Source organism: Xiphophorus couchianus, chromosome 18 (genome assembly GCF_001444195.1).
Source record: "Xiphophorus couchianus chromosome 18, X_couchianus-1.0, whole genome shotgun sequence".
NCBI classification, from domain to species: Eukaryota; Metazoa; Chordata; class Actinopteri; order Cyprinodontiformes; family Poeciliidae; genus Xiphophorus; species Xiphophorus couchianus.
In genome coordinates, this window is record NC_040245.1 from 20,364,367 (window position 1) to 20,390,847 (window position 26,481).

At 37.6% G+C, this 26,481-nt stretch overlaps 1 protein-coding gene across 2 annotated transcripts in view; it reads right to left on the reverse strand.

Annotated features, from left to right (window-relative positions):
- grik4 (glutamate receptor, ionotropic, kainate 4) overlaps positions 1 to 26,481 on the reverse strand; it is a 334,582-nt gene that overhangs the window by 118,711 nt on the left and 189,390 nt on the right. For both annotated transcript variants that reach the window (XM_027999192.1, XM_027999193.1), the window contains one exon: positions 4,280 to 4,445. In XM_027999192.1, the coding sequence (XP_027854993.1) occupies positions 4,280 to 4,445 (166 nt within the window). The remainder of the gene's footprint in view (positions 1 to 4,279; positions 4,446 to 26,481) is intronic.

Consider the following 26,481-nt stretch of genomic DNA (forward strand, 5'->3'; position numbering starts at 1 on the left):
TAACATACTGGCAGGTTGAAATAATCTGTAATAAATATTGTGATAGCTGACATGAATTTAGTTGTAATCTAATAGAACGGCTTTAATGCTGCACAGCAATATTCCTTTGTGTGACACATACAGGGACAGCAGAAAATAGACGTGACTAGGAGTTTAATTGTAAAACAGGGAACTTTATTCTTATTTGATGTGAAGTCAATCATATGCAACAGTTTTTATGCTATGGCAGAATACAAAAAAAAGCCAAAAGGCATTATGCATACATTTTATTTAAGTCCAAGATTATTCATAATCCTGGTACATTTAGGCTAAATGTAATATTTTAACAAGTTTCTTCTAACTGAACAAAATATTGACCTTTTGAAGTGGCCCAGCCAGAGTCCGAACTTGAACCGGATAATGGACCAATGGGACTTATGGATTAGGGTGATGGCATGGAGGCTTTCCAACCACAAAGATGTTGGACTCTTCACCAAAGATAATTTGTCAAGATATAAAGCAGCAACATGCAAAAAGCTGTTCAACATGTAAAAAGCATTTGATTACTGCTATGCCATTTTTTCAAGATTTTTTCCATTGATCATGTATCGTCAATATTGTCTTCAGCTTATCCAAGATAAGCAGGCTGGGGAGCTTTTGTTTGATTACTTACTACGAAAAGCAAATTGGATATAACTTTGTTAAATTAGAGATTTTTTAGGCTCTGAGATGTGACTGGAATATTTTCACACCTGCATGGGCAAATAGCTTCAGCAGCTTCCACAAATATGCAGAAAGGTTCACACCAGATTATGGGTTTTAGCCAACCATTAAAATCCCTGTTCCCAGTTGTGTTTTATAGTCCCTATTCCATCATGAAGGAGGTAGCAGTGCTTAATGCAAAAGGGAAGTTTAAATTATATGAACATGAGCATTTAATAAGAGCATTTCAGATAAAAATATTTTGCAGATGGCTGATTGTTTAAAGATGAATGAGAATAAAACTCCACTCAGCCAGCACTACTATTGATGGGACAAAAGAGTGTATTCGGTGCATTTCCATAAAAGTAAATAACAAAATGCAATTTAAGACCATATTTAAAATGTTTAAAGGTATGGCAAAACCAAGGCTTTTTGTGGCTACTTGATACCTCGCAGAAAACATGTAAATAGTTGAAACTGCTTAAACACATGAAAAGAAGGTGACAGAACAAAGGGTTTTTTTGTCAAAAATGTGAAGAAATCTTAAACCTACACTACAGTCTTTGAGCTTCTCCTTGTTCAGCTCAGTGACAGGTGCAGCCATTTATTCATGAATGAAAGAGCAATTCTGTCGCAAACATGGGAAACAATATAATTATCAGCTCTGTGTGCAGAGTTGTGTGCACACCTTGTAGTGTGTGAATAAATCAGCACTTTTCTTGGTGCTTGCTTCAGACTTCACAAAGAGATGAAGCAAATAAGAAAAAACATAAAAGTTAGCAGACATAGTTTCAGCACATCCGTTGCTGCTGAGTTCACATACATCAGTAGTAATGTCTGCCCTGGTGTGCACCAAGCCGTTGGGCACACCTTCCCTCCTGACTGCTCAGCCATTGCTGAAAAATATTCATGAATTGGTCACGCTATATTAGGCTGTCACTGGCTTGGGTGATTAACAATTTCAGCACATGTGGATGACCCACTGACCGACAGCAGCCTGCCAACCAACCAATTGACTGCAAGAACTCTGGAAAGGAACGCGGCTGCTGGAAAAGGATCCAAACTCAAATAGGTGTCAGCTTAAACACCCATAGACTGACCTACATTGCTCAAATATAAACACATAAACACAGACATGCACACACCAACCCTGCCAGGCTGTTATTAGCTCCAGTTTCTGTTGAATGATCACATGACCAGAGTACAATCAAAGCTGCCCTGTCATTTCCTGGACCGTCTCCAGCTTTCTACTGATGTATAATTCCAGGATTGTTACCTTCCCCCACATTTCCTGACCCGAGTCTTTTCACCTCCACACACAAATGCCAAAAGGCATCCTCTCTATTTTCATTTCCGACTTCCCATGGTTTCTCTTATCTACCTCTAATCTCCCTTCATTTTGCTTCTTTTTATTTCATTTCCTTCCCGGTCCACTTCAAGCTTATTGCCACAAAATCAGAAGCTACTCACAGCACCAAACACCTAACCAATGAAAATGAGAAATATATTGTTAATACACAGACCTGAAAGTCAGAGTGTGTCTAAAAGGTTCATTTGTTGTCACAGACTTTTCAGGTGCTCTATTAAGTAGCCCTCTAAGGCAATACATGCCAAAAGTCTAAGACCTTAATAGATGAAGTGACTGATGGATATTGTAAGAAAAACAAGTACTGATTTACAGATATAGTACATGGAAGATTATATGAGTGGGTAGCATGACATTTAATTTATTTTATTGTATATTCCAGGTAGGGTTGGGCGATGTTGCCAAAGAATAATATCACAATATATTTCTTAAATACCTCGATAACGATATCTCATATGATTTTCCACATTTTCAGCTTTTTCCTTTATAAAGTCACTACATTAGTGTACATACAATACACTACAATATTGTATTGTACATACAAATTCACATAATGTTTAAAGCATCAACAAAAACACAAAATAGAGAAATAGATATGTAAACTCATTTGGCTGACAAAAGACAAAACAAAATGAACAGATGAAACTAGATACAACTAGATACGACATATAAAAACATTTATTCCAACTGCCAAATGTTATTAGATCACACTAAATCTTGCTAGTATAGGTCAACTAGGACTCCCATAATTATTTCTATTTGCTAAATGTCAAAATCTTTATAGAACTTTCTTCAAATTGAGATGCTTGCAAATGCCATTTCCATGCCACAAACCATTTTGGGAAACTAATTCATGACATTTCGGCTAATGCATGTATTTTAAGGCAATATGTCCAATAAACATCAGTCCTTGTGCGACATCATGGGGAAAAAAATAGCCTTAGTAATAAGGAAGAGAATTGCGGACAAGTCCACAATTCTGGAGACAATTATCAACAATTTAATTAGACATGAAATTTAACCAAAATCAGCTTTGAGCTGATATTGTGAAATTAAAGCCCTGTCACACTCTGTTGTATCAGCTGTTTGTTTTAATTGTGTTGGAAGACATGGGGCTTTCACGTTGCCTTATCTAACACCATACCGTACTATATACTATATATATATATAGTTTTTTTTTTCACTACGAAATCGGAAAATACCCAAGCAATATTCTATTGTAGAAAAACCTGTTGGTTTTGTATGCAAATGTTAGTTTTTTTTGCAGCTTGGTGACAAATGGCCTCACAAGAGGTAGTCAGATGGTTGCAACCCACAACTTAGCTCCAAGCTAGTGCTAAATCCTACACACTGTTCAATCGAGCAAACTGTTTTTTTTAATGAAGTAAAGACCAAAAGACATTAAAGGAGGGAGTTAAAAGGCAGAAGAACTGAGTGTGGAGATAGACAGGGTGGGTGTCTCAGAGTAGCTTATTGCCACCTCTGGGCTGTCTGACACATGGCTGATATCTCAAACCTATTTCTTTTCTTCAAAGCCTTCTACTGATTAAAAAAAGGGGCTAGCTGGTGCCACAGGGTCACAGTGTCTTTGTCAAAGGAGTTGTAATTACTGAGCGCTGGACCTCAAGAGGGTGGGAACAAACCCAAATTTAATCTTCCTCTCTGTTTACAAAAATAACTTTCATTGGGGAGATTTACAAGCTTTAAGGTCATTTAGTTAAATATCTTTAGAATCTAATAAGGGCCTCTGACAAGAAGGCGGTCAGATCACTGCTGGTTACAGCTGCAGCCTCCTTTGTCTTAAAGGTTGGTTTTCTGTCGCAGAATGTGAGAGCGCGTGTGGACACATTTAAAGATAGATCAACCTGACACAGCTAAATGTGTTGTCCTAATTTTAAGAATGACAATGCAGCTGGAGTGGGGAAGTGGTTCTGCAGTAAATGTAATTTTAAGTGGGCGGACTGCTGTGAGAAAGTTGTGTGGTGCGGCTGTGTGGAGTGCAGCAGCTGCTTCAGAAGAAAGCATGCCACAGCACTGTGTTTGTTGTCAGATTACAGACGGCGAGCATGCAAGAAGCCTGTGTGTGCTAACATGTGTTAAGGGATAGCAGACATTAGACAAAGAAAGTGTTTGTACTTTGTTGGCAGCTGCAGGGGAGGCAGCTTTGTGAACCTTCTCTGCAGGTGTGTATGTTTATGTATTTTGTCAGGAAGGTGTGAATGTTGCACTCACAGTCAGCCTGGGCACAGATGAGGCAGGAGGCGGTACTGTTAAAGAATGTAAGAAGGCCGGCCACGGCCAAACTGATGTCGGTATTCGTTGGTCTCAAGTCCAGAGTTGTGAAGCGGGGAAACTGCACCTTCAGGATGTCCTCTGGAGCCACTTTGACATACGGTACCTGCACGGAGAAGTTATTGTTAGTTTGCTGTAATTTAGCTATCCACTGTTGAGAGCTGTATTTTTCACCTCTAGCACACGTGTTGATAAAAAGGAGAAAAAAAAATATCTAAAGAAGAACCACAAACAAAATGCAGGGTAAAAATAGTCAGCAAGATACCGGGTGATGATCAAAAGAATGAATAGCTCAGAAGAAAGATGTTACAGCAAATAGGATAAACTGCAAGCAACAATAACCTCAGGGGTCTGTGGTAGTGTGCAAATTCACAATACAGACATTTTTTAAGTTACCAAAGCAGAACTTCAAAACAAGACTGAATGAGGAAACTTATTTTTATTCTCAAATGCTGACAGGATCTTTAACAACAAATCTTTAGTTAAAAAAAAGAAAAATCTCCCTCATAAGAGTAAAAGTAAAACCTTGCGATCTGCTTTTATGAACAATTTCGTAAGACACGCACGCAATTTAGCCAAATATGGTGTAATAACAATAGTTTGAAAAAAGAAGAAGCTAGAGGAAGGGGTTTTCATAAGGAAAATACAGAGCTCTCAATAGACAAATAGTCAAAATACAGACACAACAGTTATTATATGTATATATATATGATATATAATATATTGTATTTCTCTTTTAATAATATCTATACAAGTGGAACATTGCTGGAACAGAGTACATAACATGTACTGCATTGCATGCATTTTCCAGAAGTCAGGAAAAAGATGAGACACAGTGAGAACAAATATAGGCCACTGAAGCTTTGATTAAAAATCAATAAATACATAATTATTCTATCTAAATCCCACTGGGAGGTAAACAGTCTTCAGTACGACAGTCTGAAGCCTTTTCAATTAGGTTATTTAAGAAAGCTGTGTTCCTTGGTTGCCTTTAATAAATTCATCATACAACTCCCACGGCACAAACAGGCATGTTTAACACTATTCATCTCCCCGGTGAAAACAGAGGTTAAGCACACAACAGTTAACCTTGCAGCCTTAAGCATTCCCTGAGCACAGAAACAAAGCCCCTGTAGCGCTACCTACAAATCCTGCTGAAATGCAAACACTTTTTCAATTTATTTCCCTTAAATAACATCCGTCTCTGCATCAGTGAGATGCATCTGCAAGCAATAGAAAGAAGAAAAAAAAGAGATGCTGACAGTAGGCTACTTTTATTGGGGCATGTGAGGAAACATAGGATGAGGAGGAGTGGACCATGGGGCGGCAGGTGTCATGTCAGTCAGCTGGTGAGGCGTTTCAGCTGTGCACAGTGGGCCTTGAAGGGGATGTAGGAAGACATGCTGAGTCCGAGAGAAGATACAGAAGAGGCAACCTCTTCATCATGGAAGATTGCCTGTCTATGTGTTTCTCAGCACCCATACATTGCGTTCCCCTTCGCACCTATATGCCCACGATGGGTTTTAAATCCCTGCCCATCAGGATGTAATGGAGTCTCTGGGTGTGTGGATGGGTGGAGGAGCAGCCAGCTCTGACAGCCATTCGTTCTTCCAAAGGTGTCTTAAAATCGTGGTAATAACTACACACCACACAGGGGAAATGAGACCCTTTTCAGTTGTGTCCTTATATTCCCTGTTGCATTTCTACAATTTCTCACCATCTCTTGTTCATCTCTTTTCGTTAATACCCCTCACTGTTTACTCTTCTTGTCTCCTTTCCAACGCACTCTTCTCTTCCTTTTCAGCACCGCAGGCTGTGGTGCAACACACCTTCCCACTCACAAACCAGACGCACTTTGGTGGGCTTTTATCAGTGGGGGTTTAGAAGGCTGCCGACACAAACTCCAAGATTCACTTATAAACACAGACAGACACATATAGTCTGTCCTTTTCCATCAGTGCGGTCCTCTGGATTCTTCTGCAAAATACCGCAATATCTCAGGGGAACTACCCGGCTCCAAGTCAAAATTCCTCATCAAACGCCACAGCATGCAGCCGTGACTCATGGAGAAAATACCCGATATAACATCCTAATCCTTTCCCCCGTTATAATTTCTGTAAATGTTTTAATGATGCTTCTTTGTTTTTATGAAAAATCACCAAGTTAATGGAAAAAAAGTATACATGTATAAACAGACTGCTATTTAGAAGGATCTCAATCTCCATTCTTTGGAAACAAAGGTTTGCCAAGTTTCCGATGTGAACGTGCTCCAATGTAGCTAATTTAAAATTGCAAACATCTATCATTTAAACTTCCACATTAACCCAAAATGTGCATTAGCCAATCTCATAGCCACAGCTCTGTGCATTTAGCCTTCTCGACATGGTGAAAACCCCTTGTTCAAACTGAGTATCAGAATGGAACAGAAAGGATTTAAATGACTTTGAAAGTGACATGGTTGATGAGAGTCGGACCAACTGGCTTGTGTGTCTATGTCAGGAACAGCTGATCTATCAGGATTATCTTGTACAACCGTCTCTGTGGCAGACAGAGAACAGTTAACAAAAAGACAGCCGATGCAGAGTGACAGCTGTGTAGATGAAAATGTTTATGTTGAAGTAGAATCGGAAGACTAGTTGGAGATTATGAAAGGGCTACAGTAGCTTAAACAACTACTCTTTTAACAAATGTAGACAATATCATCTCTGAACACATAACACCTCGAAGCAGACAGCAGCAGCTATAAACATGAGACAGAAAACAGATTGTGCTGATCAAAATGGTAACCGATTGGGGAAAAAATTTGACAGGTCCACTAAGTCTTGATTTGATGGTCGGGCCAGAAATTAGCATAAACAGTGTCAAACCACCGACCTATCCTGCTATGCAGGTTCTTCTGGTGGTGAAATGTTGCAGGTTCTGTTTTCGTTCTTTCATCCTATTAATATCAAATGAAAGTCGTTAAAACCACAGCCTGCCTTAGTAGGACATCGTCCCAACCTGCTGTTGATTACCATATCTCCATCAATAAATTAAGAGCTCAAGTTAACACTGACTTCCTGCTATGTAATGAATGTAACTGATTTGAGCTGAGATGCAAATGAGTTTACTGCAGATGTGTTGCTGGCATCAAAATCTAAATGTGAATAATTGCGAAAATATATATATATATAAATTATAAGATTATATATGTCTTCTCTGTAATGAAATCAATTGAATACAGGTCAAAAAGGATTTGCAAATCATTATATTCTGTTTCCGTTTATGTTTTACACAACATCCCGTCTTCACTGGAAATGGTGTTGTCCAATTCATTGGCTTAACATGAAGTTTTTTATGTTCTTGTCAAGATTGTTCTAAAAAAATATTTTAAAATATAATAATGAGTCAAAAATCTGAAAGTGTGTTTTAAATTATCTCTGTTCAGTTCAAAGTAACCCAGTTCAGGTTTCATCTGTAAGAAGGTCATTGACTCCAGATTCTTTGAAAAATAGTAAAATATCTTTTTAGTACAATTTCCCTCTGGGACATCAACAGTCCATGGTGCACAGTCAGATGCTCCTCCAATACTTATACTGCGAATAGCACAGGTAGGGGGCCCAATACCAAATGAGAGGACATGGGATTAAGTAAAGAGATGATTGAACCTTCAGGTTTTTTGTTTGTTCGTTTATTTGGTTCTGCAGCATTTGTGTCATCCATTAACTCTCAATAAACTCCACTAAAACCCACATCTACTGCAGGACTTGATGACATGCTGGGAGTGTAAATCGCCCATTTCAACCAGTGATGAGCTGGAGATGCTTCTAAACACTGCTGGAGTCAAGAACCATATATTTAACACTACTGAAGTTCATCTATATTTAGCAAGAGGGCTGTAGACTGGAAGTAGTTTAAAACAGGCAAGACAGGATTTTATCTATATATCACCGCCAAACACAATTCCCTTGTCTGCAACACACATGATTAATTGGTTCTTGTACAGTCTCAGTCACTCTCTACTTAATGCAACAATGTTGAGCATGAACACTATAAAGAATCTACTCAGAGCAAAAACATCAATCTCCAAAACAATAACAGCAAGTCAACAGCGACATCAGACTCATTTTGCTCAACTTCTTATCAGAAACCAGCAGCTAGAATCAATCTCTCTGATGACAGATTAAACAAGAAAATAAGACGACAGTAAAATCTCATTCTACATGTGTCTTTGCAGCTTCGTGGCTTTCAGTTTAGCTTTTCCACTCAACAATATCCTCAAGTAACACTATGAATTTGCCACCAAATAGATGTGACCTGGTAGTTTGCCACCTAACTAACAATAACACAAACATCACATTAAAGAGCATTGGAGGAACATGCTCTTTGTCTGGTTTCTTTTTTCATGCCAGTATCACTAAAAAAGTTTCTGTTTTGCCGGTAAAATCTTTTGACTTTACCTCATTTGAAAATAAGGTGTAGGTTTTCAGATATATCATAGCTTGTATTTCCTTCATTCCAAAAATTATCCTGAGATCCTCAATCTTTTTCTGTCTGTTCTCTGGCTTATACCAATATTCCCCCACATCTCTTTTGGCATAATTTATTTTGCTTAAATTATTGCACAAGCAATTAAACATTTACTAAAGTTGCTTAAACATATTTAGACAGAATAAGAGATTATTCAAATTTGTGTAAGCAAGCCGATGAAACAAGTGTAGTAAACAGGCTAGACATTAAAAGTAGACAGACTGCTCTTTTAAAGCCTCTGCTTAGGGCTTTGACACTAATGGTGTGAAACTAATTATATTGGAAAATTATGAGCAGGGAAAAAAAATCTCTTGCAACAATACAGCCCAAGGTAAATGCTGCACTTTTTAATAATTTGGTAGCTTCACTGTAAACAGAATTTAATACTGCAGTGAGTGCTGTGAAGGACAGATGAGTGTCAGGTGGGTCAGACAGAAAGAAAAATGGAAAAGACGGTAAAGGAGGAACTGACGGTCTGACTGAGAGGAGATGAGAGCGATGGAGTGAGTGACAGAAGAGAGGCTTCGGCGGGGGAATTGTCAACAGAAAAACAAAAACACAACCAGGTATATTAGGTGCAAACTGGGAGTGATGAACAGCAACGCAGTCACAATTAGCACTTATTAAGTGTCAGTGAGTTTCGCAGGGCCAAATATATTCCTGTTGTCAGGGGCACTCTCTTTGTAAGCAGTATAATGGCTGTCAGTTTTTGTGCAAAGGATCCATTTGCCTTGAACAAAATACAGTACTTTGCAAAATTTTAATTCCCCTTGAACCTTTTCCCATTTTACCACTCTACGATCCCAAACCCCTATTTATGTTATTGTCATTGACCGTCACAAAGAAATTAGAAAATAAATGTCTGTACAACGAGCATTTGCAGTCACCCTTTTTACTCTGCTACCCCCAAATATGTTCCAGTGCAGCCATTTGACTTCAATACATAGTCAAATGTGTAATTTAATATACAAATACACCTACTGTATGAATAATTCTGTACTTTGAAAACATACAAAGACATGGCTCATGGCATTTCTGTACACTTATTCATATTCTTCCACAGCTTTAGTAGCAGACAACTATTGGTATAAAATGTGGCGTTTTTGGAAAATGGCCAAAAAGGAATCAATTGATAACAGAAATCAACAAAAATTTTATTTTTCCACAAGTCCACAGTGTCATTCTTATAATTTGGAGAACCCAAATGTAGGCAAGTGCAGTAGTTACAAAAAGGTATACTTAATAAATATCAAAACAATCAAAACTATGAGAAACAGAAACACATACTGTAGGTGGGAAAACTCAGGAGGAACAAAACCACAAGTGTGTAATAGAAGAATCCAATGAGGAAAAAATAAGAAAGGAACAATTAGGTGAAGTGGTTACACAAAGCATTGGCAAGCGATTTAATTAGTAGAATGAATGTCAGCTGTGAGGGGACTGAGTACTGAGAGCCAGAGGGAAACAGCCAAATGAAGCAGAGTTAGCAATGCAAGAGCACCAAGGGGAATAACTGATCAATAGGGAATAATCAGAACTAGAACAAAGCACAAGTAAACGACAAAAAAAAAAAGTTAAATGTAACTCAGTACACCAGAATTGCAACTCAGAAGCCAAATAACACCAACTACGCGTTGGCATGCATAGAATCATGGCATGTTAAGGAACACAACAAATATGTGGGAGACGGTCTCATGGTCAGATAATAAAGAAATTGAGCTCTTTGACCTACAAACAAAACATAATATGAGGCAGAAAACCAACATGCATGACACCCCAAAACACCATTAATTCTCAGAAGATGAACCTTTATGCTGTGAAGGCAGCATGAAGATCACAGGTCATATGATCATAAGTCTAGATGTCATTGGCAAAGAACCATTTCTTTGGAGAACAAAGTGTTGCTGGGCAGCAAAAACACAAGCATTTCATGGTTTGAGTGCCAAAATGTTCAATGCGCATTCATGACATTAAATATGCATCAGATTTCCAACTATTCAACAAGTCATGTCCTTTTGATACCAAGTTGGACAAAGTTGTACACCTTGAAGCAACCCACTGCTAATTCTCTACAACTCTGCCCTCAGTTTTCTCTTTCAGGTCTGTGTTTGAAACTGAAGCTGCTCGGAAAGACTACTTGGATGTGTGCCACTGTCCATTTATATTTGTTTATATCTAAAGATGTGTATGCGTGTGTGTTTCTTGCAGTGTGACAGAAAGGTTGGCAGGTCTGCAGACAGAGGCTTGACAGGCGTTTAATGAGGAAGCTCCCACAGGACACGGGTTTTGCACACACCTCCACCAAAGCACGACATACACACATGAGTGGCAGAGAAAGAACCTTTTGTCAGCTGCAAAAAACCCCCAACCCAATTAGATTAGACTTACGATATGATTGCCATTACAACACTGAGTCTAAACACTTAAAACGAGGATTCAGGTGAATCACTGGTTTTTCAAACCGACATGTCAACATCAGCTGTTTGCTTTGCCTAAGCTTAGCTCTACCACCAATATAGCAGTTAGAATTTCAAAACTCACCAAGGTTAGTTAAAAATCTATCAAGGTATTAGTGATGTGTGAGTAAATGTGGTATTTTTTTTCTCTTCTGCATACTTCAATAAGCTCTAAGTTGCTACTGACAACTTTCCAATTCGTGTAGCAACCCGGACACTGAGAAGGTAACAGGAGGCTGATGGGAGGGTGGGGTTTGAGCAAAAAAAGGGGGCTGGATGTGCAGTGGTGCCATATGGAGAGCTGAGATAATCAGCATCTGCATCTGCCGGCTTGGACTCAGAGGAGCTGCAGAACAAAACAGTTTATTAAAGTATCCCTGGATTTTTATAGGCCTTGGAACGCTTGAGGTGCAGCTGTAGGAAGGTTAGCTTCAGTGTTGCTGTGTTGTGAAGTGACTCATTTACAGCATTACCTGTTGACCTGGCCATCAATTAGTGTACAAAACATGCCTGGCAGAAAAAAACCCCACAATTGTCCTTGAAATCTCTAAGCGCTTATGCCAAGTGGAAAGCAGCCACTCAGTCTGAGTTTACTAAATAGAGGGTTTCTGAAGCCCAGTCCCTTTAGGGTCAAAAAGTGGATATAGCTAATCAGTTTAGAGATCATCATTGAAACAAATCCAGCTGTCAGCAAAGAACAATGTCTGAAGACTGGACTAAAAGTACCAGACTGCAAGCCAGAGAGTTGTGTTGGCGGCTGGGCGTCACAGAGCAGATGTTGTTAGAGACACTGTCCATAAGTCAGAGAGTGGGATGCCAAGGCTGAAATGGTGGAGTGTAGCTGGCAGGGATGGTGTTGTGAGGTTGACAGGGGTAGGAGCACAGGTGGTAGTCTATTATTGCAACCTGATTTGCTTTTGAACCAGGGAGGTTTATGGGGAATTTAGGAGAACCAGCTGTTGGTGTTTAGAATAATAATAATAATTTTAAAAAATGAGGCTAGGTGGGAAAGACAGAACCAAAATAAGATGCAAGGATAAGGGAGGCAAAGTGTCAGCACCCTGTCATCAATTCCCATCTATTCTGTCTCAGAGCCTCCACCCTGATCTCTATTTGAACTAACACTGAGCCTGAATCAGCTTCCAGGGGTCGGCACAAAGACCGAGCAGTGATAAAGATAAAGTAGGCTGTGGATCCCCTGGTGCCTTTTAAGAAAGTGGAACATTGACCACTAGATCTCTATCTCATCGATCAGGTAGTTTAGAGCAGGAGGACAAAAGAAAAAAAAACTTTTTCTCCAGAAGAGCTTGTTCTGTACTCATCTGGTTTATTCAGATTTTTCTTTGGCTGTGCCATTCTATCTGTGATTTAGAGCAACGAGAATTAAAAAAGAAGGAACTGATTTTATTTGAGGAGCTTAAAATCTTTGAAATCATTCTCTTAGTAAATCAGATGATATTTTATCAGTAAATATTTCCTTACAGCAGGTCTATCTCCATTGACAAAAAATCCCCACAATAAATAACTTTTCTCAATGGAAAAAAAAAAGCTCTGATTATAAGTGTTGTCTCTAATCTCAACAGTGAGATTAATCCTTTTCTGGGAATCCAGCCAAATACTTGACTTACACCTCCACAACAAAGTGCAGCTCAGGCTCAACAACTTATAAACACAAAGCCAGCAAATGTTTGAGAACAAAAAATGCTGATAGAGCAACGAGAATCTGAATGTTGCAGTGGACTTTCAGACCGCAGAGTAGCAGCAGCTGAGAAACCAATGCAATATGAAGAAGAGGATTATGTATTTTAAGGACAACAATCCCAGAAAGCAACTTTAAAAGTTCGGTACTCTTTAAATGCTTGCAAGAATTAATGTTATCCATTCAGTGTGAAGAAAAGCCAATTTACTTTATATCAACCTGGTCAGTAAAAACTACAGTTGTACTCCACCGTAAAAAAACCAACCTAAAACAAGTTTCACAGAAAATTCCAAATACAGGAATTTATGAGTTAAAAACACCATAATAGAAATTAGTTACTATATAGTTACTACACACAAAGATCCTGTGAGGAATGCAGTGATCAGGAAAGAAAATCTCTCCGCAGGATCAAATTTAAATGACCTGTGAATTGAGCACGACTCTGAAGGAAGCCGTCTGGATTTCAATAAATGTTTTCTTTCTGGCTGAGCCGATGTCTGAAGTCAAACTTTGTATTTTTTATTATCTGCGGTATTTTCACTCTGCGCGCTGACAAGCCTGTTAGAAGAGCATCACAGTCAAGTCAAGGTAAGAAATGAATTTGGTCTGCTGGTGTCTGCACCAAGAGTCTGCTGGCAAGCCAGGTCAGATAGGGCTGGTTATTTACTCTGTTATAAAATGTGAAGTAAAACGGCAAAGTCAGCTGCAGGAAGGACACCTAGTTATTTCTATGGCATCCAGCTTGAGAAGTCAGGCGACAAGTGACAGAAAACACATAACAAAATCCATCCTTAAGAAAAGAAAATGACAACCTAACAACCATTTGATTGTGAGAAGGATACCCTCCACTTCTTTTGAATTAAGGATCAAAACACATATTGATTTGAAAATGTGATTAATTGACCTCTATGCAGAGGATAATACTGATCTTAAACTTTCTTCTTATTAAATATATCTTCACTGTAAAAATTGATATCTTGAATCATTGAAGATAGCTTTGTTTCTTTTTGTAGGCTGGCAAGTATCAGCTATTCTTTTCATAAATGAATATCCTATCAATGCATTAATCTGACTATAGTTAGAAGTGCATAGACAAATACATGGAAAAGGAAATGTCAAGGTTTGGTTTAGGGCATGATTAACACAATAAAATCTAACCTTTTATGCTCATTTTAGGGAAACTGAAAAGTTCTAAAGGTGGAAATATGGGTGGCTTGATACAATCAGCTTGGATCTAACTATAAAATATTTCCCCCTCAGAGCTGAATTTCTAAAAAATGTCCAGCATAAAGAGTGATACAAAAAATACCCAATCAAAAAGGAACCGATATATTAGTAGATGTCTAGTATAGAGAAATATAATTATTTTTGTGAAAAGGCAACTATTACTCTAAACATTTCCTTTTGTTTGCTTGTTGATAGAAACACTTAGCACATGTGAACAAGAAAATGTGTTGATTTTTGTTATTGACAATTGAAATTTGTTATCTGACTACAACATATATCTTTCAGTAAAAAAAACATGTCTAAAAAATGAAGTTGTTGCATCTGCAGAATGGAAGAAAGTGTATAACAAGTTTCTTGTTATGGAGAAACTTGGTATACAGTTTCTGCATAACAAGTTGCTTCCAACAGACAGTTGCTTCCAACTGTCTGTGACCTTTAGCATTTCAGGAACAATCATCTTTGTAAACTATAGATAGTGGGTCCCCACCCAACACATATTATTGGCATGCTAATACCATATGAGCATGTCAATGTAGTCATGATATATAGTGAAGCTTACAATTTCACACACGACTCTGAAGGATGCGTAATAACACAATATTAACAAAGGAGCTACTGTATATTACGTTCCTTTGTTTAGGGAGCATTAACATTGTTCCCTAAACAGCAAAGCATTAATACATCTCCCTAAACGAAGAAACAGCAAGCAGCTTCAGAATTAATAAAAAAATATTTTTTATACCAGAACTGAAGCCAGTGTGGATCTGTTATTACACCAGAGTAGGTTTGGAGACTAATAAGACGAAACCTGCTGCCAAGAGAGCTATTACCCACTGCAACGCACAGATTCATTGTATGGATGATGGAAGGTCATTAGGGAGGGGCAGAGAGAAAGAGCTTTGTTCAAGCACAGCTCCCCTTGTGTTTAGATTAGTTTTCTTAAGAGGACCAGATTGTTACCTGCTATTCATCAGTAACTTAAACGAGTGCAACACAGAAGAAAAATTGTAAAGCAAGACAAAATCGGAACATGAAGGGAAAACTAAAAAGAAAACAATAAAACATCAGAGAGGAAAGCTAGCGTGAAAATCGACAAAAAATGGTCAACTGGGACTTGTTTCAGGAGAGTAATCGCTGATATTTAGGTGGGATAAAAGCTGACAGCTGGTTTGGAAACTGTCATGGGGAGAAAGAAAATAAGAAAAACAAGAGACATTTTGGATATGAAAAAGTGAAGAGTGACACAATTTCAAAGAGAGCCAAGGTTTTTTTAATAAAAAAAGTAGTTCATTGAATCCCAGAGCGGATTAAAGTTAATCATTTTAATTTTGTGGGTTAGACGAAAAGCTTTGCTGCAACACATTGTGAAAGACTGTAAAGATTAAACCCGCTTGATTGTGAAGCAAGAAAGCTAAAAGATACTAAATGTGGAAGAAAGTTAAAGATACTTTACTGTATCAGAAATATACAGTCAAGTATCTTGATTGTACTGAATATCTTGATACAGTATCTTGCACTGTATCAAGATACAGTATCTTGATACAAGGTGCTGTATCAGTAATACCCAGAATATTACCCTGGATATCCAGGGTAATATCCTTTAACCCTAGATATTAGAAATACACACTGAAGCAAAGACTTGAAAACATCTGCCTATGTGTAATTAATCTATATAATCTTTCCCTTTGTGAATTGAATTGGTCAAATAAATGAGAATTTACTGGATTTGACCATATAGCAACACTAAATTACTAAAGTAACTTATCAAAGATATTTTAATTCATTAAGATGCAGATGTGTTTGAGTTTTGACCGCAGAACTTTTGAGTCCGCTAACAGATAAAGATATCAAAAGGAGCATAGCCCAGAAAGAAACAAAAGAACTGCAACTGCTGGCTGAGCAGAGGACAAATGATCAACTACATATAGAGAACAGTGCAGTCACTTTTCAGGCCGTTACCTCTGCTAATATGACACTTAGAGGCTTGTTGCTCAACTTGCTTTCAGTCTGCTGAGAATTGGCAGATATTGTCATTGAGCCAATACAATGTACTCACTATCATCAGACGTCTGCCAACCAGTGTATCTTTCAGTCGTCTTACAAGAAACAGAAAACACCATAGTGTGCAGGTTAGTATGCACCACAAATTTGGAACAAACTTCCAGAAAACTGTAAACTGTGGGGTATGCTGTGGTGGCGCAGGGGGTTAGCACGCCCCACATTTAGATGCCTTAGACCCGCGGATGTCGCGGGTTCGACTCCCGGTCCCGACAACCTTTGCCGCATGTCCTCCTTCAAAAATGGCGCCAGCTCAGCTGGCTGCCTGCAGACACAGCTCCCGTAGGGTGTGTGTTAATCTGTGTATAAAACATTCTTGCTGTAACTGCGAAATAATTTCCCTGCTGGGATGAATAAAGTAATTCTTCTTCTTCTAAAACAGCTGAAACACTTCTTTAAATCTCAACTAAAAGCCCACTTGTTTAGGATTGTATTTGAAATGTAATCAATTACAAATGTAATGATGGAACTTGACTTAATGTCATGTTTTGATTGTTGATTCCATCTTGCATTGTGTTTCTGTGTTTGATATGATGTAAAGCACTTTGAAATGCCTTGCTGCTGAAATGTGCTATACAAATAAAATTTGATTGATTGATAGTTTAGTAAGACACAAATAGTGGGAAAATTTATTTGTGCGTTATTGTAATTTTGTTAAGATGTACACACAAAAAGGATGAAAAAAAACCAACCAAATGTTTTTGCTCATACAAGATTCACAGGGATATTGTCAATTAAAAGTAACAAGAAAGAAATGAACTGTGGCATATAAAGCATGCCACATATTCAGAGGAACAGAGAAAAGGCTGGTTCAGCTGAAATTGGCTGAACTTTAACACCTAAAACAATTCACTCAGGAAAACATCTAGAAAACAGACTAAAGGCCAGCATAGCCACAAGGAGAATATTTCAACTGGGTTACCTCTAGCCATCAAGTCATTCTACTCTATTCTATTTCAAATCATGTGTAAAAGTTGGACCGCAAAATAAAGAGATGTTTTTTGACATCACTTTATATTGGTGTCAGAAAACATCAATATAAAGCGATGTACTGTATCTGCAGTAAAAAGCTAAAGCAATCGGTCTTTGCAGAATGATTAATTGGTAATGAAGTATACTTCACAGGTCTCCCCAGTCACGATCATGCAAAAAGAATATTATATATTGAATATTATTCCTGTAAAAAAATATATCTTTATCTATTTTATCCTTTCAGAGTCATGTGTAGAGTGAAACCTGAATCCAGTGGTCAATGGTAGCTATGAGGGCACTCTAAAACAGTCTGAGGTCCATGACAGGGTTTGTCTCCTTGCTCAATTCAGAGATTGTTTCAGTATCTGTGTACAGTAAAATTCAGAGTTCATTCACTTACCAACCTTAAGAAATCACTCAACTTCAAATGGAAATTAATTCAACCTTGTAAAGACATGAGCCAGAAATAATTTAACCTCCACAGAATTGCTATTTCAAGCAGAAAACAAAACACTGCACTGCAGGAGACTAGAAAGGAGAGGCAAAAAAACAAACAAAATAAAACAAATAGAGCTTCTGCCAGGTGCACCAACACCTTAAGAGTTAAACTAACGTCGCAGTATAATTGCCAAGTAAATTATACTTAAATTGCAAACAGTTTTCTGACTTGATTAAACATTGTCTGTCTGAGTGCCATGGTTCTGCTGACAACATGTGTGCATTATGTTTGCCCATCAGACCTCCGGTTCAGCTCTAAATCCAGCCTGAGCACCGGTGTAACGAAGCTCATCTGGTTAAACTCTATGTACTCCTGCAAGGAGAGATAGTATCCCCAAGACAGCAGAAAAACCATTAATATTCATGAACTTCCACTTAGAAAACTGTATTTTGTATTTTCCAGGCACAGTCCCATTTTATAGCACAATCAAGTAACTTTTGTTAGCTTCAATTGTTTTAAAAATACTGTATATATCAAACAAATCTTAGAAAGACAATTAACTTCGCAATTCTCTTTAAAGAAGCTCCTTCTCTTTCCAGCACTCTGCCTTCAGCATGTCATCACAACAACGTTTCTCATTATGATGTTCTTAGGAACATTTGACTGAGAAGTAATTCATATGATAAGCTCAGCAGTCCCAGCAGGTGTTTGTTAATAGCTGCTGCCACTAGTCTGGTGGAGCAAAATGTGGAAGGCTGAGGTGAAGGGTCCTCTGTGAAGTGGATACTCGGTTAGAGGCCAGCATTTAGGTAACGCTGAATGGTTTCCACGGGAGATTAAAGGATTTCTCATGCATAGAAAGAATCAAAGCAATACTTCAAATATGTTTTTGAATAACATTATTACCCGATATAAAGTTTAAATGGATGGATTTTACATAAACCCTCATTTAACTGTAATCAGAAAGATCCTTTCATTCTTAATACTAGATGAAAAAGTAAAAGATGAAGGGATTTAATCAAAGCCTAATTTGATAAACTGTGGCATGCAAACCAAGCTGAAATGGAATGAGGGCTTTTTAAAAATGCCTTTTCTAAGAACTAATAAATTTAGATTAAGATATTTAAAAAGCTACTGAGCTAGAATCATAAAAGTCTGTGAAAATCTGCATCTCACATCAGATTTAAAGACTTTTAAAAATCTGAACCACTACATTGGACAATGGTTCGTCAATCACCAGGCTCCTAGAATTACATTCCTCAAATATAAAGCTACTATTTAGCATTTTCCTGGAAATCTCCAATCAAAAGAATTTCTTTTCACACAGTTAACTCCCTCTCTGCGGTGGCAGGAGTTTTCTATTAGTCACCATTAGTGTGAAACCCAGATGGGCTCAATCCCACTCCTCTGTGTGCATGGTGGAAACCAGGGAGTGATTTATGGAGACTGGAAGAGGATGCACTGGTCACCCAGTGAGGTTGTCACAGTCAGTCACAGTCTTGCCACCGTTGTCACCGGCAATGGCCCGTCAGCGAGCCAGCAGCTTTCATATGGTCAAGGTGAATGATTAGGTGCTCTGGGGCAGGTATGCACAACAGTAGGCAATTACATACGGACATGCATGTTCTCACCGGTAGATCCGACTGACAGGCCGCCACCTTTTATAAACAAATAATATATCATTAAGAGACTAAAGTTTGGGATCTCAATAGTATTCTGTATTTTCTGCACTTCCAGTGGGTTTTTGTAATGACAATTTATTGTGTACATATGCAACAGCCCCAAAAAAGATAATTTTCGATCCCTAGCTATAGATCTCTGACCTGCCAAACTAAAGGTGTTAAGATTAACCGCTTTGTATTGAGTATATGTGGAAGACAATGGTGCATTGGTGAATTAACTTTAAAATGTAGCTATTGTCAGCGTTTGCAAATGTAACCCATGTTATTTTAGCGAATATGAATTATAGCCTGTAATACACTATATTGCCAATAGGTGGCAGTAAATAGCTTCAAAGTAGTCCAAAGCTACAGTGATATGCTACAGGATATGAGCTAGAACAACCAGAAGAAGAAGAAAAAAAAACGTTTTGTGGCCACTTTACTGACAAAACTCGGTTTTCTTGAAACTAATTCTTGAAAAATGACCACACAACGTTTTTTTTCTTCTTCTGGTTGTTCTAGCTTATATCCTGTAGCATATCACTGTAGCTTTAGACTACTTTGAAGCTATTTACTGCCACCTATTGACATTATAGTGTATTACAGGCTATAATTCATATTCGCTAAAATAACATGGGTTACACAAATATTACCTACAAGTATTTAAGTATAATGTTGGTTTTCTAAAGTTGTGTCCCTTGAAAATGGTAAAATATACAGCAACACTGAATTAACAATAACATTAGAATCTGTTTTCTGCTTCGCATGGAGGTTAGGAAAAGTTTCAAGATTTTGCAATTTAGTTTGCACAGTAAAAATGGACATTTAGAGAAACCATGGAAAAACTGATGTCGCAAAAATTTATTTTGTGCCACTGTCCAGAATAAATCTGCATAACATTTACTTGTGGTTGAGAAAAGCATGCAGCTCCAGCCAATAGACTACTCTATGCAGTCAGCACAACATCATTCAATTATGATTTTGGATTTGTTAAAAAAAGAAAGTTGCAACATCCTTATAAGAATGGACAAAGAAATGTGACTTCAGTTTCAAGCGCTCTCAGAATAAAAGTATGCATAGATAAATATAAGAGGAAATAAAAAATAAAAAGGAAAATTAAGTACACGTATGTGTATTTACAACCATTTTTAATGTAAAGAGAAAAAAAGGCATATTAAGTTAGTGCAAATATGATTGTTTAGTTTCACAGCAGAGTAGCTGACTACTCAGGCTCTAAAGTGTTTACCGTGTTCATTAAAGAAAACCCTACTGGAAGAAAAATAAGTGGCCTTTTTTATTGTTGTTGCAAAAAGCGTTTTAAAGCGCTGTTTAGTTTTGTTTGTGTGGGGTCTGCTGAGATGTTAGCTGCACTTTTAAGTGATCTCACACCTGTACAATTCATGGATGCAGAGAAGGTCTTCTCTGCTGACCTGATTGGTCGTTGCATCGTTGTGAAATATTTTTAAGATAATAATAAGAGAAAAAGTTGAAAATCAACATCTTATCCTTCCCAAACACTTAAAAACGGGTACAGGATCCGTGTTTAAAGTACAAAGTAACGGAAGAGTTTCTCTTTAATTATTAAAAATCTAGAAATACAAATTTTCTAGGCAGTAATTACTGTCCTACACAGAACAGATTCTAACCCCAAAATATAAAAGTGATATTTTTCAAAATATAGAAGATATTTTTTTTTTGTTTTTTTCTTTTTCATAGTACTGGTCATGACTTAAAACAAGTTCAGTTTTCTGGTTAGCTTTGCTCTTTCCAATTTACTTTCCCCCACCCAAACAGTCCTCAAAAGCATGCTGCACACTATTTGGCTACTGCGCATAGAATAAAGATTTACATTATTTCCCAATGGACTGCTGATTTCTCTGTTGTGCTACTGAATAAAGCTGAATTTTAATAGTGTTGCAACTCATTAAAGATGACTTTGCCCTTCATGACTGCAGCTCAACGCTTTCTTGCTCAGCAGGGAAACATTTTCTCGATGTTAAATTTTCCTGCATGATGAACCTTCTGTTACGTCTGCCCTGTTCAAGTAGCTCTGTTATTACCAGGGGTTCTCTGTGATTGGTGGTAATGGCAAAGCTGGTGACTCTAATCTAATAAAGAAATCAATTAAAAACACCAAACAGAGCAGTAAATCAATATATGACTGATGGATACCTTTGTGAAAATGACATTGAGATACCAAGGCTCTTTAATTTTCACAGATTCCTACCTCTGTATAATGGTGAAATATCACTGTAGAGTGGATTAAAACCTGGCTATGTTTCTCTCACAAGCTTGATTTTATTCTGTGCAGCAGTCCCTTACCCTGTCACTACTGGTTCCATGCAATAAATAGGGGTGATGTCATTGGTGCATTATCATTATTGACCTGATGGCTGCTCTCCATGTTTACTGGCAGCTAATTCGGCCAATTACAGGGAATGCTTAATATTAAGCCACAATCTGTGCAGCCAGTGACAGAATAGGTGAGAAAGAGGTGAATGTGAGGAGAAGTAAATAATTCAGCCGCTTCTAATGTAACAGAAAATCAATAAGGCAATATTGCTCTTCATAAGTATTCATTAATATTAATTAGTATTAATAATAATACAGACCCCTCTCCCCTCTAATTTGAAACACATTGTTCACTGTAGATAGATTTATAAGAGGGAAAAAAAGGCTATGATGATCTTTGCTAAACAGAGGGCCATGACTAAACAATAATCATCCTGATTTTCACACCTTAAGCATGAGCTGGGGAGCCTAACAGTGAGATAAAACAGCTTGGTGTTTATCTGGACACTCTTACCCCTCCACCATCACTGTCAGTGTCACTGTCAAGCAACAAACAGCAACACCACTTTCATTACCTCACAAGAAGCACAAGAGGATGTAGATGTGTGGCTACTTGGTGCATTGAGACCTAGATGTAGTCCTGGTTAGGTTGTAGAAGTAACATTAGCGTTGGTCTTTCCTTGTAAATTCTCTGTTGGCCAAGACATGCAGGTCCATTTGGGCCACACATCATGGATATCTGCTACCTGCTTCTCCTTCATGTCAAATTCAGGGTCCAGAAACAGTGAAGACAAAAACTATTACACCCCTGACGGAATTAGATTTAAAATGATGTTCACTTCAAACTGAAAGAAAAGGATATTAAGTTGAATATTAATTTTTGAAAAAAGTTTTTTTATTTAACTTTCATCAAACAATTTCCCACTACCATATTCAATACAGACCCAAAATGGCAGCAAACCATAGCCAATCACAGTTTACCCATGAAAATGATTTCAGTCCACGATATGATAATCTCCTGTCTAGTGTCCGGGAAATTACATGTCCAAAAAGAATCTGAGCATTTATATCACAAGATTCAGTGTATGATCTTATAGATCTTCTTTCTAATCTCTTAAACTAAATCTAGCTTGATGGTATTTTGAGGTGATAAATGTGTCACATCAACCTATTTCACGCTTTGATACTGCAAGCCATTTTACAGTTCAACAGTTTTCAAAGAAGCAGAGAAAACAGACGGCACACATGTCAAAAGGACCTTCTTAGTGATAGCAAACATTTACAGCTCTGTCTGACATGGGAATACTACAAAACGTTCAATAATAAAAAAAAAAGAAAGTCAAAGTTGAGGGGAAGTGTAATGGGCTCCAAACTTTAGCTTAAGAAGGTCAATGTGCCAAAGAATGTTTTTCTTCCAATCAATTCAGGACAAAGTTATCCCTTAAAATCAAGTGAAAGTGAGTAGTGGTCCACATTATTTAGGTTGCTAACAGTAGCTGTTTGTAGTAAACACATTAAACAAGGACAACTTAAATAACTCAACACAATATTGTTTTAATCAAGTTAAACATAAAATACCACCTACGATGAGCATTGCATTACTCAGCCTCTTAACAAAAAACATCTTTACCACTTAGTAGAGTACACTTTTTCTGTTATGACCTTCTTCAAATGCAATTCACTGCCAGACACTGGCGTCTGACAACATTTCCGAGAACTAGTCTTCTCCTCAAGGACAGAGCCTCCATTTCATTGATAATTTTGGATTTGCATGCTGCAACTGTCTTCTCCAAATCCTACCAGAGATATTTAGTAGAGTGCCAGAGAGTCGACTATGACGGTCACTTCCAGGACATTTTCTTGAGCCTCGGTGGGCTTTGAGATGTGCTTAGGATTATTTTTTCTTTGAAACTTCAATGACAATCGTCAGCTTCCTTAAAAATGGTGTGACACTTCTCTTGAGATTTCTGAATTAAATAACTGATGACTTAATCGATCCATCATTTCCTCCGTATTCAGACCAGAGGAAGCAAAGCTTTCCCAAAGTTACAGCCAATTAGATTCAGGAAGAAGGTTTGCCAATCAAACTCATGTATAGACTGCTTAAGATTGCCTGTTTGCTGCTGCTGTGCTGATGGCAGGGAAACAACTTACTGCTGCAGGAAAACTGTTTATCCGCAGTCATCAGTGGCCATACTTACTAGCCTGTATATTCACAGCAGGCTTTGTTGTGGGGAAAGAGCTGCAGCAAAGGAGAGAGGAAAGGGGAGGGTTGATTGGCAGCACTAAGACCCCCCTCCTGGTTCTGATTGGTTGTTTCTGACCGAGTGGTGTAATTCCGCAGATGGCTGTAGAACCACAAAACAATTATGAACTTTACAAACAAAAAAAAAACATATTTGCCATGAGGGCTGAAAGTTTTAGGTAGCACCATATACTTTGACATATCTGCCCAGAAAGTTCTTCAAATTTCAGCACTTAATTCATACTTGACATACAGCGACAGAACAGTTGTTCAAATTTTCTACTCAATTAAAAGTTGACTGTACTTTTTTTTAATAAAAAGAGAAGACAAAAACCAAACACTGCTATTTCTATTAGACTGCTCTGATTGAAATTTTAAATAACACAAGTGTAATTGAAAAGGGCTTAATGTGTGGTTAAACAAAGCAGGGATTAGAAATAAGTACCAGCAACATAAATACAGGGACTGAGTTATGAATTCAACAGCAGAACTCAAACTGAAGCGTTACAGTCCTCTGAAAAAGTCCTCAAAGCATCGCCAAGAGCAATAAGGATAAAGTATAATACTGCAACCTGACCAATCATAAACTCAGCAATGTGTTTCTATGAAGCTGTCAAGGTATGTATGATAATTAGCTGCATTACTTTTCCTGTGACTGCAGTACAAATAATATTTATCTACTGTTAACTTAAGTAGAGTTGAGTACAGCTCTGGTGTCAGTGCTGCTGAAAATCACTGCTTAATGTCATGTTATACATGAAAAATACAAAGATTAATTTATTCCGACAACAGCAAATCTTATAATCCTGTCACTTTCCCTCAGAAAAGGACATGATTGGCTGAGCTTCCCAGCATTATGTTAATCCTGATGATTACCCCTTTCGTTTACAATAAGAACAGATATGTGAGGATGAAATTTAAGAAAGTGTGGGGAAACTAAACCTTCTGGGCGCATATTAACTCCTCTTTGTTGGATTTTTCTCTTTTGATGTCAACGTTAAATTCGTACAGTGGTAATATGGCAGTCAGTATTTCAAAGCAGCTGGTCCCCTCACTCAGAGCCACCAGAGGTTTTTAGCAACAGAGAGTTCTGGTTTGTCTCCCACTACAGCAGGCTGATGTCTCATTAGACTTCATTGCAGCAAAAGATACTGTTGGGAGGACGTTGGTATTGGAAGCCTGTTTCTACTGCAGTCATATCGGGATCAGATCCACACAGGAAGAAAAGGACAGCTTCTCTGTGGACTAATAGAGCACTGTAAGCTTTATCTTATAGCGTCATATGGGTGAGTCAGGTCACATTTAAGTGACAGAAATGAGATTTAAGACAAAAGTCTCATGAAAAATCTTTACCTGATATGTAGGTGTGAAACTACGTCATTAAATAAACCACAAACCGCAGCTCTGATGCATTCACACCCGTTGAAGGGTGGCCTTGATTTTTTAATTTTATTTTTTTGCAAGGGATGTTTGTGGATTGTGGGCTGTTGCAATCTTCATGTTAGATAAAATTTTTAACAATAGCAACATAGATAGTCATAAAACTGAGTTCAGCACTAACAATTTCAGAGCAAAACATACTTAAATTCCCACAAACATAATTTTTCTCTCTGTGTAATGACAACATTATTACAGAAGGACTATCAGGTCTTCAAAATAAAAGTACTTCCTGTCACGTTCATTCAGATTTCTTTCTTTCTTACCAATTCCTTCATTATAATGAGGCTCATTATTGCAATTCAAAGTGTACCATAAAGTGTCTGAATACTACTTAAAATTCACACCAAACATTTCAGACTTTGTAAAAGCAGGAACAATTTCAACACAAAGATGAACAGGTGCTGACTATGCAATTACTTTTAGGTTCCAAAGAAAAAAAAAGCATTTATCTGTTATCTCTTATCAAATAAAATTGTATAAGCACCTATTAAAATTCTGATGTTGTGTTAAAAAGTAGAAGACAAACTGTATGAGTGTGAAATATTCAAACAGAGAATTTGTTTTTACTTAACAGAACTCAAATAAATTAACTTCGTTAAGAAGCTAACCCATGATTGAACATTAAGGAATCTGTTCTGTTGGGAGCTGGTACAACTTCAGTCATTTCAGTTCATCTTTGAATGAATCAGTTCAAGCAGTGAAACATTCTATGACAATTAACAATAGACAGAGGTGTTTTAAAAACATCCACCTCACTTGAATTAGACACAACATCTCAAGCATGATTCCTCTCTTATGCATTAAAACGTTTAAGGGAGAGCAAATTCAGATAATGACTTCCACAACCACGACCTTCAGTCACTTTAATCACTTTCACAATTGCTATATTGGGTTCACAGTAAGAGAACTGTGACCTGATTTTAACAAAATATAAATTGTTCTTCACTGTAGGACTGGATATGTACAGTATGTGTTTTATACAATTTATGCTTATGATCTGATACAGAAATAGAGAACAACAAACACAATTGCAAAAAATAACAGAGATAGCTAAGCTTTGTGAATCCCCCCCAGAATCAAATTTCCTACACTTGCACACTAATGAGGAACTAAAAAATTTCTCAAGAAATTTAAACTGGGCCTG